The 17,931-nt window shown below is 41.0% G+C and overlaps 2 protein-coding genes across 2 annotated transcripts; one reads left to right on the top strand and one right to left on the bottom strand.

Annotated features, from left to right (window-relative positions):
- The first annotated feature begins 224 nt into the window (after window positions 1-224).
- On the top strand, window positions 225-10,440 carry LOC126381964 (gamma-tubulin complex component 3 homolog). The gene is made up of 18 exons (XM_050031595.1): window positions 225-531; window positions 921-1,087; window positions 1,402-1,515; window positions 1,741-1,912; window positions 2,085-2,267; window positions 2,366-2,448; window positions 2,535-2,652; window positions 3,408-3,539; window positions 3,958-4,048; window positions 4,644-4,795; window positions 5,124-5,328; window positions 5,539-5,678; window positions 6,025-6,231; window positions 6,778-6,995; window positions 7,496-7,637; window positions 8,383-8,497; window positions 9,239-9,413; window positions 9,741-10,440. Exons 1-18 carry the CDS (start codon window positions 462-464, stop codon window positions 9,768-9,770), a joined length of 2,514 nt encoding a protein of 837 aa, XP_049887552.1. The 5' UTR covers window positions 225-461; the 3' UTR covers window positions 9,771-10,440.
- Window positions 10,441-10,565: 125 nt separating this feature from the next.
- Window positions 10,566-17,536, bottom strand: LOC126381966 (ras-like GTP-binding protein RhoL). Its single transcript, XM_050031597.1, has 5 exons — window positions 17,136-17,536; window positions 13,923-14,037; window positions 13,236-13,353; window positions 12,280-12,358; window positions 10,566-11,245 (listed from the first exon to the last, which is right to left on the bottom strand). The coding sequence occupies exons 1-5, from the start codon at window positions 17,249-17,251 to the stop codon at window positions 11,122-11,124; spliced, it is 552 nt and encodes a 183-aa protein (XP_049887554.1). The 5' UTR covers window positions 17,252-17,536; the 3' UTR covers window positions 10,566-11,121.
- Window positions 17,537-17,931: the final 395 nt, after the last annotated feature.

The following is a 17,931-nucleotide window of genomic DNA, read 5'->3' as shown; positions in this document are numbered from 1 at the left end:
TTAGCTGATTGATTCGTCTCGTATTTCTACATTGTTCAATCAAGTAAAACAAGCACAGACCAATGCAATTTTGCAGAGATGCAAAACAAACATGATGAAGATTTTAATAGCCACCTAATACCCTCCATCCTACATATCTAATCTGGTAGAGTATCAGGGGACAGGCAGGGTGCCAATGCCAACCATATCTTTTAAAAAGTAAACTGTCAATGTCAGTTCTGCCATCAAAAAGGCGAGTCGGTTACAAGTTGGTTTGGTGGATTGAAGAAAACAAAAATATATTCAATGAATTCATAAAACGTAGAACCTGTAGAATTACCCGTGATGGACGCAATGTTGTTATTAATTATAAAATCTATTAATCCACAGGGCTCTTAACAAAATGCTCCGTGAATCTATATAGTGACTCACAGGACTTTATTTGTGTTTTCTTCAGTCTTATAAGTGAATCAAGTTATAAAATGGATCAGTCTGCTAATAATATTGCCGGGCTACTTCATAAATTGTGCGTGGGACTATCCACGGATCCAGGTTAGATTTATTTCCTCCGTTTCACGTTAGGTTCCAACCAATGTCAATATAAATATTACTTATGTCTAAATGAAGTCTTTCAATCAAATGAAAATTTGTAAATTTTGCTGTCATTACAGATTTTATCAAGATTTTGTTGTGTTTTATAAATTATATTAGGAGTACCTTTCAGATTCTTTTATGAGTAACTTCCAAGATTACTTTAAGGACCTAATTTTTAAATATAAAAAAGGTATAATTGTACTTGGTGCTTACAGGAAAGTACGATTTTATGGCTAGATTGAACCTGCCCAATGACAGGGTGCCATTTCATTAGCTGCTTAAAGTCATAACAACTTTGTAGGATAGAATCAACCTCAGTTGTTTAAATGAAAGGGTATTTTTTACAGATGGTGCATATGAACTGGCAGTTTCGTACTTATCATCTACAGCAGAGAAGAGCCGATCAGTGCAGGATGAGAAGCTGCTGTGCCAGAAGATACAGTCCCGATTGTCTAACATGTCCTCCAGAGACGCAGATAAATTTAATGAGTGCTACGCTAAATTGAAGAACTCTGTAAGTCAAAAAAATGTGGCAATTATGTGATATTGTTATTTATTGTATTTTAAGCAAATACATATATATCCTTTCTGAAGTCCAATGTCCCAATCCTTTACTAATATATATATATATAAATTGAAAAAGATTATTTATAAAAGCCTTGGAACTATGTTGTACATTTAAAAGCATTTGTAAAGCTTCATCTAACACTGCTACAGATTTGTATTCATCATTACCTCAATAAACAGCATAGATATACCAAGCATATATGTATATATAACAAAAAGCCCAACATGCTGCTGATTACCTGTGTTTATAAAATTTTTCAGTTTATCTTGAAGCAGAGGGTGTCAGTGTTGGCTCTACTGCTGGCTCTATCTGAGGGCCCTCAGCATTCTGAATCAACCCACCAGCTCTTCCCTACACCTTTCTTTGCTGTAAATGTAAGTTTATTATGAAATATTTTTTATTCTAATCTTTTTACTAGACTAGGGTAGTAAGTATAAAATAAATATTCTTTATTCTTTTTACAAAAAGAAATGTTCAAGATAGTATTTAGTAATTGTATTTACAAATCAGAGGCAATTACAAACCCTAATTTTACTCCAATGACTGCATATTTCTGTTATAAATTCCAATGCATTATAAATAAAAGAAATTTGTTTCAGAAATCCATAACTGGTTCATCGGGCACCACAGGCTCGTCTGGTACCACTTCCAGCTCCAGCAAGCAGACATTTGGCACTGTCAGTTGGGGTGGCAGCACCCCCAAGCAGAAGGGCTCGGAACAAAGCCTGCCTTCTAACAACAGCAATGTTGCTATAGTCTTGCAGTCTACTGGTAAATTTTTACTAGTATACCCATACATAACAAACATTGTTCATAATTTACTATTCTGTTAAGTTCAATTAAAACCATAAACATTTTTTAAAGTGTTGTTTTGTTTTAGCGAAGATAAATTAAAAATAAAGTTATTCCATTGGTGGAGCTTTTAGGTTCATGTTTATTACAGATCGGCCGAACGAGAGCGCTTGCGTGCGCGACGCAGTGCTAGCAGCGATGGGCGTGAAGGCGCGCGGCGCAGGCGCGGGGCCGCGACCCATGCAGGCGCTTTACGCGAGAGTGGCGCATCTCGGTGTATTACACGACCGACTCAAAGAGTTCATCGATCCTGCCTCTGGCCTCGTACCACAAGGTAAATGTGAAGAGAAGAGTAGGGAGAATTTTTCGTTTTTTTATATATTTTTAATTAGTTATTATGTTTGAGGTACTTACGTCACGCCTGTTTTTTAGGTTTGATGGGCGAGGGGCTCATAGCATCGATCAGGGACGAGTTAACAGAGTACTATCGTAGTGTCGCATTGCTGCAAGATCAGGTGAGTTTTTAATAACTACACTTTCCCATGACCTACTATAAAAATCAATAATGCTCGTATGGTAATATAAATAATGTGCCTTTTAGGCGTGCGACGGTGATGGTGGTGCGGGCACACTGCGTCGAGTATGCGTTTGGGCGCTGGAGCCGCTACACCGCCTCACTTGGCTCGCCAACATCGCTCATGCCGCTCATCATAAAAAAGGTGAAATGCTCATTGCACATTATTTACCATGAAAGTTAATTTGCACATGGACATGGTTTCTGCAAATATTTTCATGGATTCTAATGGTAATTTAGACACCTCCTCCATCTCTTTCTTGCACGTATTGTATGTGAAGGACGGCATTAGTTTAAGAGGTTTTAAACTAAAAATTACGTTAGCCCCTATAAACATTGAAGTGGCCGAAGTGACGTCTGAACCCACCAACGCTCAGCGTTCCTATCGTAACTGGCAGGCAGTGACTGACTACGGTGCTGTTACTTCATTGTAATCGTCGATGAGCCACCCGTCCGTACTCATGACATGACGCGTCATAACGCATAATAAAGGTGTGATAAAAAAAAAATCTCTTTCCGCTTACCCCATATGGAGTAATAAATATAAAAGGTGAGCGTCTTTAGCATTCCGCGTTCCAATCGTAACTACTCTACACATTCGTTCACGATGATAGTTCGCGATAGACTGCTCGACTCGAACGATCAGTACACGTCCACTCGACACGCCTCTGTAGTGACTGTCTCGATTTCACTCCGCTCTGCGCATACGCCACCTGTCGTCGGAGGGTTGCAACTTCATGACGGAAGTGTTGTAACTTCATGTTAGTTTTTGATTCAATCAATTTCTCTTCTATATTCCGAACTAATTCTGACATATATATATTTTTAAAATTCCTGATTGTTACGTGATTATCAACGAACTATGAATAGAGATATTAATAAGGAATGTTCGTTTTGAAGGCGGTGAATTAGCGTCATGCGTGCACCGGTTCGTGCGTCACGGCGACGAGCGCGTGGCCATGCTGGCGCGTCGGCTGCTCACCGCGCTCACGTACCCGCTGCTGCTCATGTTGACGCGGTGGCTGCTACATGGTGAGATCTATTTTCTTGTATACCGTCTCTTTATTTGATCACTGTTGTCACTCGTCAATACAGCGTTGTCACCGGAGCGGATGTGCAGGTATCGACCGATCACCGCTAGGGAGAGAACGACAGGGCGTGTTCTCTCGCTCTCTCACGCGCTGTAATTGGTTGATTCCGCATGTCTACCGCTCCGCAAACTTACCTGCGGTCTTAGCACCGTAAGCGCGCGACTCTTTTCTCGCCTCGACATACGTCACCCGTCACTCTCTCACGGTACTGCACAGAAAGAGACAGATGATCTGTGTCGCGGCGAGAAAGAGTCGCGTGCTTACGGTGCTAGGCCCGCTGTAGTGTGTAAACACCTCACACACAGCCTTAATACTTTCTAAACTACCTGCACTACTAATATTTTTATTTGACTGTGCAGGAGAAATCGACGATCCTTTCAATGAATTCTTCATAGAGAGCAGGAGTGGCGTTCCTATAGACAGGATGTGGCACGATAAATTCAGAGTGAGGTATGAAAGTTATATTTAGAAATAGTTGCTTTTGGTTGTATGTATTTACTTATTGCTGCGCGTGTCTATTTAAAAGGAATTGAAACGGACGGACGATACGGAATTTACAAATTGCGAAGTATGAGTTGCAAAGTCCAATATAGTAAACACAGTTCTATAATAATAAATGCAAAGTAAGAAATTCGTACGGTCTGTCCGCTTCATTTCCGCAATATCGTACTGTTGGTCATCTGCTATAAATTATAAAAAGGCAGCAAATTTTGTCGAAATCAATAAGTTTGTTTTTTTCCCTAACATGCGTGCCACGTGATTTTGACAACGACATACACACGTTAGCACCAATCGAAAAACGACAAAATTATATCACGTTGCGCATGTTGGCCCTACAGGAGGATCCTACTCTAAGTGGAGTCGGCACAACATGTATTCCTCTTCCATCCAAATCTGTCAGTCGTCTCAAAACCTTTTACACACATATCCTCCTTCACACAATCCATCTACACTTTCTTGGGTCAATTGGGGTGATTTGAAATTTGGCAAACTATTAAAATAGCTATATATATATATATATATATCTCTGTTGAACATCGTATAGGGAGTGGATGGTCCCGTCGTTCATGTCCCGCGAGCAGGCGGCGCAGATCCTGGCCACGGGCAAGAGCGTGGTGTTCATGCGCGAGGCGTGCGCCGACGAGCCCGCGCCCAGCGACCACGCGCACCATCTGCATGATCTACTCAAGCCCACCAGTAAGTGCAACGCTTGTGGAACCACATAAGTAGTAATTCGGGCCAAAACGTGGATCTGCTAATGAATCGTTTATTCACATAAGCTAAAAAAGTACAACAATGATAAAGTGGTTTTGTGTGTGAATGTAACCCCGATGTAGACAGGCCGGCCTATGACATCACAAAAGGGGGCGGGGCTTACGTCGTTTGTTATTCTTCTGTGTACTCAACTTCATATGCCTGCTCCACGTCGCACATTATTTTCTTTAGGAAAATGAACGCGCTCGCCAACGTCTTCAATCTAGTTTTTTTATTCTTTAACAAAAAGACTTTATCGGTGCCCCACCAGGCACAGACACGTCGGAGCCGGGCTCGGCGTGGTGGGAGTCGGAGGCGCTGTCCGCGGGCGTGCGGCGCGCGCACGGCGCGGCGTCGGCGCGCCTGCTGGCGGCGCTCACGTCGCACCACCACCTGCTGGACCACCTGGCCGCGCACCGCCGCTACCTGCTGCTGGCGCAGGGGGACTTCGTGCACCATCTCATGACGCTGCTGCAGTCAGTATACACATACATACTCAGAGGCACTACGGTCTTTTCTCTCGGTTTCTGTGTGATTCGTCGATTCTGCACGTCTCCTCTCCTCTCCGCTTTGGTGGAAAGCCATCCGTCCTACTCTGTACGCATGAGTATTGTCTCGCGTTTCTACTACAAGAGTCGAAATAAGGTACGCCGGTTAGAGTGTCCAACGTGGTATATTGTTTGCAGAGAGGAGCTGAACAAGCCGGCGTCGCAGCTGTACGTGCACAACCTGACGTGCACGCTGGAGGCGGCCGTGCGCGCCACCAACGCGCAGTACGAGCCGCCGCACGTGTTGGCCCGTCTGCACGTCAACCTCTACCCCAACTGTGAGTGTCCTACAATGTACCAGGGTTTGTACAAATCGTGCCGTGGAAAACTCTTTCACATCTTTCAGACTCGTTACGACGTCAACAAGCGCACTAAGAACTGCTATAGTTAGACAGGATAAAACTGCGTATGATTCGGTAATGCAATCCCTTCAAGTCCCCTTGTAACTTCAGAAAATTCGCACGGAATTGATAACGTAAGACGACATCGAGACTGAGCCACCAATGAGTCCTATATAGTCGTAAGTCTTTAAAACCCAAACCCCGTCGTTTAACTAGTGTGTCTGGAAATCTCGGCCTTAGGAGGACAGGTAGATAAGAATAAGGAAGTATGTGTATCGTACAGGCGACGGGCGCGACGACTGCGGCTGGGACGTGTTCGCGCTGCAGTACCGCGTGGACGGGCCGCTGGGCACGCTGTTCCCGGCCACGTGCGGCGCGCGCTACCGCGCGCTGTTCACGCAGCTGTGGCGCGTCAAGCGCATCGAACACGGGCTGCACGACGCCTGGCGCGAGCACGCCATACTGCACAAGCGGCTCAAGTACATGCCTGGTCAGTTACCATGACATTAACATTTCAGCCTTTTACTTATAATGTAGTTCACAAGCTTGTTTGTATGTAAGTTTAACTCAAGTTTTTAAATACTTGTAAAGCTTCTATGTAATAAATTATTATTATTATTATATAATGTGAAATATAAGATCTTATTTTTTTACATTTACATTCAACTAAAATAGAATTTTGATCTTTAATAAGTATATAATCATTTATAAGGTGTGTGTCGTAATCATTTCCACTTTAGTCCTTTCTATGACGTGCCATCGAAACGTTAAGAATAACAAAATTATAATATGAACCGCTTAGTGACATCGTAACGAATACTGAGGGGGATGATTTAGAGCATGATTCTTGTTTTTTTTTTGCATGATTCATGTGGAATTTCCTGTTGAAAAGGTCATGGAAAATATTGGTGATTTTTTAAATTATTTTCAGTTGCATACTTTTGCTACGGAAAATTCCATTTGAAGTCTACTCAGAATCATGGTCTGAATCATCCTTCAAAGTTTTCGTTACGATGTCACTATCCCCTGCATACAGAGGTATTCAACCTGATGCGCCGCGTGTCCTGCCTCCGCGCCGAGGCGCTGCGGCTGTGCGGCGCACTGCAGGAGGCGTCGAGCGTGGGCGCGGAGCCCGCCTGGGCCGAGCTGCTGGCCGCCGCGGCCGACAGGAGCGACCTGGACACGCTGCTGCGCCTGCACCACGCCGCGCTCGACAGGCACTCCATACACGCTATGATACACCATTCCACGCAGGTTGAACATTTAATTCGTTAATATTCATCGTAAACTTTATTTTACTTTATTATTACAGTTTTAACGTCAATCTGCTGGGTACAAGCCTTTTTACCCGAAACAGATTTAAGCTTTGTTCAAGGAGACCCGGCAACTCACCGCACCGAACCTTTGAACGCACAATTTTTCGTGCGTCACGCCGCTGTTGAACAGATGCCGTAATTGAACGAGGGATTGGACTCATACTGATTTGGTTAGGTTGTCGAGATACTTCTCTTCGATCGCAAAATGTACCAATACATTTATAATGCGCGATATCTGAATAAAATATCCAGTCACATCTACGGTAGCTAAAAATTAACAAGAGTTTCTTGATGCTCTTAATTAGGGCAAGATTACACAAACTTATCTGTACATTACTTTTACACAGCTGGCGAAGTGTGGGTATATAAATTATCCACCTCTGCCTACCCTCAAGGATACAAGCGTAAATGCTATGTTGTGTTATGTACATTGCACAGGAGCTGCAGTCGTACCTAGGCAACGTGTTGAACGAGATCCTGGCGCTGCGACACTTCGAGGCCACGCTGCACGCGGGCATCGTGTCCGAGCTGGAGCGCCGCGACGACATTGAACAACTCAAGGCAGAGAGGCTCGCCAGAGGTACGGAACTGGCAGATCCAGCCACGGGGTAACAGAAAAATGGAATAGCTATAGTCCATAGTCCCGGTTTTGGCAACCTGAAAATATCTTAAATCTTAGCTCTTAGTTCGTGCTTCGGAAGGCACGTTAAGCCGTTGGTCCCGGCTGCATTAGCAGTCGTTAATAACCACCAATCCGCACCGGGCCCGCGTGGTGGTTTAAGGCCTGATCTCCCTATCCATCCATAGGGAAGGCCCGTGCCCCAGCAGTGGGGACGTTAATGGGCTGATGATGATGACTCTTGGTGTTCTTTTATTATGTTATCTCGCTTTGAGTGATAGAGTTAAGAGACAATATGATCAGCAAAATTGATTTCTCTGTCAACGAGAACTAACTGATCTAATATATTGTTCGAAAAAAAAAAACACTTTTTTCATATAATCCCGCACATGTATCGCACCAGCTGTAAGAACATTCAAAAGTAAGCATAAAATCATGAATCACTGCTTACAATCAAAACAACACGGCCGGGAATTACGTGTCTGCAACGATTACAAAGCACAGATCGGAATGATTTATTTTAAAATGAGGTTGATCCGTTGCTGTGGCAGTTTATAAAAATTTCGCGCACGTTTATCTAAAACGCTTTAAACTCAAAACTACACGAAAACGGCAATAATTCGAAATTCAAACGACAGTAGTAAAGTCTGTACTGTTTGTTTTCAGATGATACACAGCTGTTATGTTAATTTATATTTTGTGGCAGGTGAATACGCGTTCACAGCAGCGGACGAAACGCGTGACAAGGAGAAACGGAAGATCTTTCTGCAATTCCTGGCCAGCCGGAGAGCTGACTTGAACGTTTGGACCCGCTCCTACAGGTATTATAAGATTATTCAATCTCATCCTTAGCCTATAAAACTCCAGTGAACATATCTTTCTGCTACGCCAATATTTTCAGTTCTTCTTCTATCGTGTGGGTTGTGAGGTGGATTACCAACCACATCAACCTTGGTGTCAGGACTACTATTGAGCCGCCCAAGGCCCATGTAACAACTACTAACTTACATCAGTAAGTAGTAACCGGGACCAACGGCTTAACGTGTCTTCCGAAGCACGGATCTTCTTTCTTTCGGACAATCAGGTGAACAGCCTGTAATGTCCTATAACCAAACTAAGGATCACAAGGTGATTTTCGTGATGTGTCCCCACCGGGATTTCAACCCGGGACCTCCGGATCGTGAGCCCAATGCTCAAAACACTGGACCACGGAGGCCGTTCGATATATATATTTTCAGTTGCAACTCTCAAACAGTGTCGGCCGGCTGTCCCAAACGAACTACTACAATACTTATTTATCATCATAAGCTCACGACTCACGACCAACGTAAGATGATCTAAGTATCCAGGCCTCACCGAGCTTTCTGTTAGACCAACGTGATGGGTGGTGAGCCGTATCACCGAATTGTATCTTCATCCGCTATTCACATTCTACATTTTTCTAATCGCTAAGAAGATTATGATTACCTTACTACATTTGATGTGTAAATTTTATTCACGATTATATTTAGGCCGCGGATGGTGGTTCTTTTGTCCATTTGTTCTGTTTTTGTGTTGGCCAGGGGTCACGTAACGACGCTGATCCTGAAGCTGGCGCTGCACGAGGAGGTGTCGCTGCAGACGCTGGCGTTCCGGCTCGACTACAGCGACTTCTACAAGCGTGGGGACGCCAAGCTGCACCAGCCGCTCACGTACCAGCACAAGCGGCTCAGTGAGATTGGCGTCGATCTTGCCAAAGTAAGTCGGTGTTATTTGGTTTTTTAGAGCGGTTTGTGAACACATTGGGCGCTGCACGCGTGCTGGGGCTGGGTCCAATGGTGAGTTTCCAACAAACGAGAGGCATTGACCAATCACAGCGTGTGAGAAAGCGAGATAAAAAACTCTATCTCTCCCTTCTTGTGCATTGCTTGTGCTTGTCTGGGCTCCGCTCCGCTATCGTGAAAATACACTTTAGAGTAGGTTTATATATTGCCTAGAGTTATGTGTACAATGAAAAATCACAGCGTAACTAGTAGTTTTTATTGTATTTAGTGCTTAATTTATTGAATAATAAAATTATTTCAGAAAAAACTGTTAGACCGCACGAAGAAGTGACACGTCTTGCCCGCGGAGCCGGTGGCCGCCAGCTGCCCGCCCTGGTTGGGCCTGGTCTGCGCGCGCGCCACTTAGCCCGCACACACACTACTACCCCAATAAAGACTTCCAAATTTATAAAATCTACCTGGTAGTGTCTTACTTTAAACAATTAATTATTATTAATTCTTTAAAACTTTAGATAAGTGCACAACGATACTGAGTCTCTAAGATCATGTTAACTAGAAATCTCTAATCAGCAATCTTCAAAGAAAAATATGTGTCGTCGCGAAAAAGAATTTGATAAATGTTACTAAGTCAGCCATTCCATTGGATAAATTGTTGTTAAGGCGTTGCTTGTGAGAATATGATGTTATTTTGGATTGTTGTTCTGTAAAGTGTTGTTGCGGCATGATTAGAAAAAGATAAACAGTAAAAAAGTGTGAATAAGAATAATCGGATTATTATCTGAAAGAAAAATAACTTACGTTCTACAGATATGCTAACTATTGACTTATGAAGCACATTAACAAAACACCATTACTTAATGGATAACAACTTAAGAATTGTAATTTAAAAAAGGTGACAGCGAGCGTTGGAGGAGAAAGTTGTTACTCTTTGATTAGTGCCATTTGTTAACGATCGATGAACTGTCCTTCCCATTTTTCCAATAAACCTTTTTTAATTAAAAGATTTATTTTCATTTATCTACCTACCGAGTATGACAGCGAAGAACTTTGCCATATCGTAAATTGATCGATCATAGATCATTAAATGCGAGGTTCGGATCAGAGTACGTGAACAAAATAAAATAAATTTAAACATTCATAGCATTTACTTAAAAATAACAATAATGACGTTTGTAGTTTATAAAATACTAGATTTAATACAAACTTCGTATTGGTTACTAATATGGTAACGAAACTTATCATTAACGAATCACGATCAATTTTGCGGTAAAATTTTTATCACGTACAAATGTACCTAATCCTCTATAAAAATTATTATTTTGTTTAAAATTAGTCTTATTTACAATTGTGCAATTCCATCAGTGAAGCAATATAAGAATCTAACATTAAAATATTAAATACTGACAAAATGTACGGCTGCAGTCGCTTGTCGATGAATAAAATAAATAAAATACTTATTAAAACGTTAGTAAAATACGTAGAAACAAAGTACGCTTTACAATGTTGTGGGTACTTTCTAAAAGTCGTACCATGCAGTTGTTGGTATTTAGGTTACCATAGAAAACCTCAAAACGTTTGTATAGATTGTTGATCGAAGGTTGGTACAGTGAAATCTAATATCTGTAGCACTTTTGTAAACTCCTTTTGTAAATATAAATGAGAGATGATTTAAATTGGAGGATTCAGAGGTACTGGCAGGTGCGTTTGGTAACGGGTTTCTTCTTCAACGCCGCGCGGACTGCCTCTTCGAATACTTCGTCCATGTTGATGCGTTCTAGTGCTGAACACTCCACTAGCTGCACCGCCCTGCGCATATAAATATATAGTGTTATTATGTGTAGGTATCATCTACGTACTAAAAGTGATCATATTTTATTTAGTTTATGTAATTGTAACATCAAGTGAATAAGCTTCTGGTTTTCCCTATTACTTCGCAATATGATTAAAACAACCAATAAATCCATTAAACACAGTACCTACATTTACTAAAATAGTTGTATTATCATGCTATGTGACAATCCTGTAAACCTAAAAAAATAGTGCCATTATTCTAAATGTTTTGTTAAACAAATTCTCTGTCGTCATATCAGAGTGTGTAGTATCAGCGCGATAAGGACAATAGCTGCTGCCGGCGCGGGCGCAAGATAACTACGACAATTTCACTCGTACTGGCATTGTTAAAAATTATCATTGTATAAAAAGTTACAGAATAAATAAATACAGATGGACAGTGGTGATTGTATGAAGGGAAAATAAACATGCGGGAATGTCTAATAACGAAGGAGTTCAACTTGATTTAAAATACACACACATAAACACGTCATAATAATAAAGGGTAGTTTAAAATTCGGCTCTACGAAGACTATTTGAAAACAATATCAGACAGTTAACCATTTAAATGCATCATGATTCTAATACACGACCATAATGTAGTGTTCTTTGGTATTGTGTTCGATTGATTTCAGAGAATCGTATGGCATACACGATTGTTAGGCCTGTGAATATCACGGCATGACCACTTATTACGTACGAATGACTGATGCAGTGACGCGCGGAGGTTTTTTGCACTTATTTCCTTATGTTTTCCCTAACGCACTAATTTATTTTAAACTTGACATGGATGTTTTTAAAAGACATGTTTGTCCTGTTGTTTTACTGGAAAATAAATAATATTTGTACCAGTAAGTTCCATTCCATGCTGTAAGACGTTAGCACGACTTAGAACGTTCCAGCCGCGATTTGGGTCTGTACATATGCCAAAAAAAAATATGGTCGAATTGAGAACCTCCTCCTTTTTTGAAGTCGGTAAAAATACAAATGAAAAATAAAATTTTACTTACTTTATTTTCTTTTTTAATTTCTTTCCTTCTTGTGTTGTTATAACTGCTTTTCCAGATTCCCTCAAATCTATTTTTGTTGCTGCAAAACAAACAATAATTAAGGAAAATATAACTTCTCCCAACATATATAAGTAAACATTTAAAGTAAATTTAATGTCATCGTTTAAATGAATTGATGCAAATAGGAAAATAGACGTATTATTTTATCAAAAGGAGACATTTAAGTAGGCAAGTATTTAATTTACCCCAGTGCGTCGGTATCGGTATAGCGACGTCAATGGGAACATAAAAGTGCTAATTTTACCCTTACTCACAATTACGTTCTTCCTCATTAAGAGCTTAGCTTAATGAGTGCAATTATTAATCACACAATAGAACGCCTTTTTATAGTTCTATATACGAAGGTCGTAAACGTAACGAGGGATGATATGTTGCTATTAGTATAATAATTACTATGCCCTGTTTCCTTGTGCTATAGCTGCGCGTCCTGCTCGGATCACGTATACAGGACAGAACATATTATTATCTACCTCGCAAATGGAATAAGTTTCTTGGGCCTTATATGAATGTACGAACATAGTCCTACACCCCACCACACCCTAACTCATGCCTACGTAATAAATATAAAGGGTCTGATCTACACATACATACATAAGAGATCACGCCTATTTCCCGTTGGGGTAGGCATATACCACGTAATTCAATTTAAGTACTACGATCCTGACACACCACTTCTGATCTAGGATAAAATAATAATAATTATACCATTTTCACTCGCTGACTTGACTCGAAAATGGTTAATACCATTTCAGGTAGATTTCTCCGAGCATTTTTTTTTAATAAACCGTTCACCTTGGGCCATATGTCACATCGTCATTGGTCAAACGCAAACCAAACAAAGCAAATAGGTTCAATTTAGGAATGCATTATTAAAAGTAATGTAAAATGTGTCTTACCTACTAATACAATAGGTACTGTGGAGCTGAAGTGTTTCAGTTCAGGGTACCATTTGTGGACGACGTTCTCGTAGGAGGAGCGAGTGCCCACGGAGTAGCACACCAGGAAGCAATTTGTCTGCAAACGTATAAGTAGATACCTACTGTTCATTCAAAACTATGAGTAAATGTAGGTTGAGAGCTAGATCTACGATTCGCCCACACTGTCTCTACTTAAGAGGCACACGGCAATGTTTCGCTTACAATAGTTAGGTAAAGGTACGTAGGTTTAGACTTGCGAAACCTTATGTATCAGTTAGTAAGTATAGACAAATCTAACAATTTCGCAAAACGCGGGGGTCTTAACTTTACTTCGAACAATTATCTACATCTTTAATCATTCTAAAAGGAATATTGCGTGACAATAATGAACAAAAGAGAGAATATCGAAATTGTTCAGAAGACCTTTGGTATACCTACCTACGCAATGTACATTGTATTGGTGGTATTCCCGAAAGTAAGTATATGGTATGCATCAATGACGTAATACATATTAGTTACCTACGGCCTATTATAGTTTCAAAAGTCGAAAAAATCATGTCAATTTTCTATCTACTAACCGCGTGCCGGTTACCTGCCGGTTGTCTGGTCTGGACGGTCTGGAGGTCAAAATTACGCGAAATTGCAGTGTTTGAGTACAAAACTTACATTATTATAAGAGAGGGGCCTCAGCCGCTCGTAGTCCTCCTGTCCGGCGGTGTCCCAGAGGGCCATCTCCACCTCTTGTCCATCCACTGTGATGTGCCCCACATAGTTGTCAAACCTGCAAGACAATACAAACTTTATAGGTAATGTATAGATGGGAAAAACTACCTACTGATCAAAGAACATATTTCGAAGGTGTAGAATGTGTATTTTCGTTGTCTTTACTAAAGTTGCTAGTAGTAAAGTCAAATAAAGTATTTTTGATTGTTGAAAAGCATTCAAGCAAAGTATCGGTATGGTAATGCAGGACGGAAGGGGCTAGTCACATGGACTATAACCTGGAACCTGACGGAGGGCAGCAGTAACTATTAGTATCTACTGTTCAGAGGCGGAGTACAGGAGTCCTACTACGGTACTGAAATAGACTAACGCCATCCCACTCGCGTCAGATAGAATACTGCGGAGCAGAAGGCAAGAGGGAAAACTCTGCTCTATTTTTCCCTAAGAAGTAGCATGGAGAGGAATGCTACACCGACAAAAGCGTAGCTCTTAGTGAGTGTGTACCTACTACAGTAGTAATTGGTAACAACAATATTCTTCTTCTTTCTCGTGGTGGATGACCAACCTCAACAACAATCGTGTCAGGGTTATTATTGACCGAGAAAGGGTCCTATAATGGTACATTAGTAACTAGTAACCGGGACCAACGGCTTAAAATCCTTTCTGAAGCACGCGTCATCTTACTTCCGGACAATCGGATCAGCTTGTACTCGTAATGTTGGGACAATAATATGGATCATGAGCCCAATGCTCAATCACTAGACCGCAGAGGCCGTTAAAGTAAAATAAGTTGATTTGACTATGTTATTTGTAATAAAAATTATTTGTACTTAAGTAGATAACATAAAACACTGATTCTTGAAGAATTATTGAATTTAATCAATGGAATGGAATCAAATACCTTGGTTATAGTATGTGATTGGTTACGTTCATGCAATGCACTTACGATTACATTGTGTAGGTATCGTATCTACTAATAGTACCTATAATTGAAACTAAATACAATGCTTCTATGCTGTTCTGGGAGCATATAAAAAACATAGAACACGTTCAGGTGCTTGTCTTCCCGGGCATGTCGTAAAAACCGACAGAGGGAATGTGTCCTCTAACATGATGGACTAATGTTATGGGCGATAGGCTGATCCCTTATCACCATAAGGTTCATCATATCCATCTTTGGACTTCGTATCAACAGTGGCTGCAAGTTGTCTTTGATTACTTATGGCTCTGCCCGCCCCATTAGGGATTACGGGCGTGAGTTTATGTATGAAATACAATCCCAAGAACAATCCGAATATTCAGAATTCGAATTGCTTGGACCTACCATACCTATACATATGAAAATTTCGTAAAATTATAGTAGTAGGTACGTACCTACTTACCTAGGCGACCTTCGTAGTGTAAACAACACGAGTGCCAACTATTGTTTATGTATAGGTACGAAATGGAGAGTAGTTAATTAGTTAAGTATATAACATAAACAGCCTATATACCAGGCCTCCCTTCAATCAACCGGAGGGGGTATGGAGCATACTCCACCACGCTGCTACACAGCAGCAGCAGCAGCTGCTCTGCAGTTAAGTAGATAGAGATAGATATATAATGTAAAGTAGGTAATGGATTTTTGATAATTAATAGATTATTAAGATAGGAGTTAAGATTGCTTACGTTCAAGATTAGTAGTAAAATGTGAAGGTAACTGACACATGAGGCTATTTTTTAAATTATTTATGTTAGTGGAGTGGCGGATGGGTACAATTTGTAAAAGAAGAATTTGTAGAAACTTATTTATAGAAACGAATTAGTGCCGCAATTAGTACACATCATTTGCAACGGCTAGTTCGTACTTATAATAGTACCTAGATTGAGCGCGGTGTCAACCTACGGTCATTGACTGCGCGTGCACTGCGTGGGACCATGGCACTCGCGAGACAGTTTGCAAGGAAGTCTGCGTACCGTAGGCGTGCGTCCACTCCCGAGGAGGAAGCTACCACGCACACAATACAACAATGGCACGACACATATTTGACTTTATAAATAGTGCAGCTCGAATGCTCAGTACCTGCTCAAGTGCCCAGCGAAAATCTACGACTCATTTACATTACTTACTTGTATTAAATAATCGATACATTGTTCATACGAAATTTCAGTACCAGCCCTATTTTCGTTGCCAATGTTACGTTATACTTATGACCTGACTATCAATAGAATATGATTTATTGTTTAGACGTCTGAAGGAAACAAGTTACACATAAATTCGTAAACTGTTAAACATGTTATGGAGATTGATTATACGTACCTATATCACTGCCAATAGGTTCGTAACTAGGCACATGATAAAAAGTAAAATAATAGTAAAATAAAATGTCTTCTATTTGTTGCTACCTCATTATCTTATCATTTCAAGATATTAGTTCGAGTCAGATAATTTCTCGCGACTCGTCTTCGTTCTTATGTTAAAAGTTGCTTAGATAGAACCTTGACCTATTGCAATGCCGGTTTGATCATAATAAAAATCATATTAAATGCTAGGTACAAACAGGTAGTATGTTTGTCGTTGTCGATAAGTGTTCGCACCTTGATCGTTAGTCATCAAGCTAAATTCGATGATATACCTACTAGTACAAACACAAAATGACGTAAGTTTCCGTATTACTACAAATCGACTCATCGTTTCCCTTCATAATAATGATTTAACTTCCTCAGGAAGGTACCGTAGATTTGATTCACTAAACTATAATAAAGTTAGTGACTTAGCGATAAATTGAAACACCTTCGATCACAATTTTACAAGGTAGGTATGCGATAAGTTGATAACGAATATGAGACTCATAAGAACAACAGATTGTATTTACTATCAAGCTACCTATTTTAAATACAATGTGGATAATCTGCAGTGAGTCAATAAAAGTACCTAATGGTCGCTTGCTCATACACGTAGAGCAATAAAAGGAAAACTGTAAAATCCACAGGAATGCGTTAACCGGCCTCGGCTGGTAGCGGCGGCGGCTGAGTTGACATCACAAATTATACAAAGATAAGGTTCATCTAGCGGCTCGGCCTCCCGCCGCACTGCTGACCCACCGCCGCCGCCGGCGCACCTGCACGTCTCCAGCATTACCGGAACGAATGTGAATTAGATACACGTCAACTTACACTGTGGGTACATATTCCTCAGGAAACTCATTCTTGGTATACACGTAGAGCAAGCAGGTCTTGCCGACCATACCGTCCCCGACCACTGTTATCTTCAGTCTCTTCGCCGTCCCCATGGTGCGTGCCGCGACATCCGACAAATTATCACACACAATTCACACTTTACCAACAGGGACTATTGTTTTAACACTGTTTCACTACTGCCGTTCCATATCGAACGTTGGTGATTAAATGTCTGACGGTAAGACGAATCGATCCTTGGCGAGCCTTATCGTTCGGTGATGTAATGATCTTATCAAACTCGTAGAAACATTTACGATAACGCGCAATTTAAATTAGAACAAGAGGCGCGCGCGCCGTTTCGCGGTCGAGTGCGAAGTGATTCAGCGCCGCTGGTGCCGGTAGCCAGTACCGCCGCCCGCGCCGCTCGCGCTCGCTCGTAATTAATTCTGTGGATGTGTTCTGTCCAAACCTCACAACAAATGATCGACGTCACTCGTCCGTGTCGTTTACTATTCCGGTCAAACCCTGCAAGCTTCCTTATGAATATTGCCAAATTAAAGAGAAGTCTAAACAGAAAACATATACACACTTAAACGGGATGTCCCCGTCGTAGAATGCCTTGAATACGAAGGTCCCAGGTACGAACTCCGATGGTGGGCACAATAACTTCAATTTTTCTTTTAAAAGTTCACATACAGGTGTTTTATTAGAAATCTCCAACAATATATGTCTTCTTATGAAATCATCCACCAACCTGTATTGTTATAGGGTTGTTAGAAATTCACACCCCCTT

The sequence above is a fragment of the Pectinophora gossypiella genome, chromosome 3 (genome assembly GCF_024362695.1).
Source record: "Pectinophora gossypiella chromosome 3, ilPecGoss1.1, whole genome shotgun sequence".
Classification (NCBI taxonomy): domain Eukaryota; kingdom Metazoa; phylum Arthropoda; class Insecta; order Lepidoptera; family Gelechiidae; genus Pectinophora; species Pectinophora gossypiella.
Note: the sequence above shows the minus strand (reverse complement) of the source record. Positions and strands in the feature narration are given on the sequence as shown.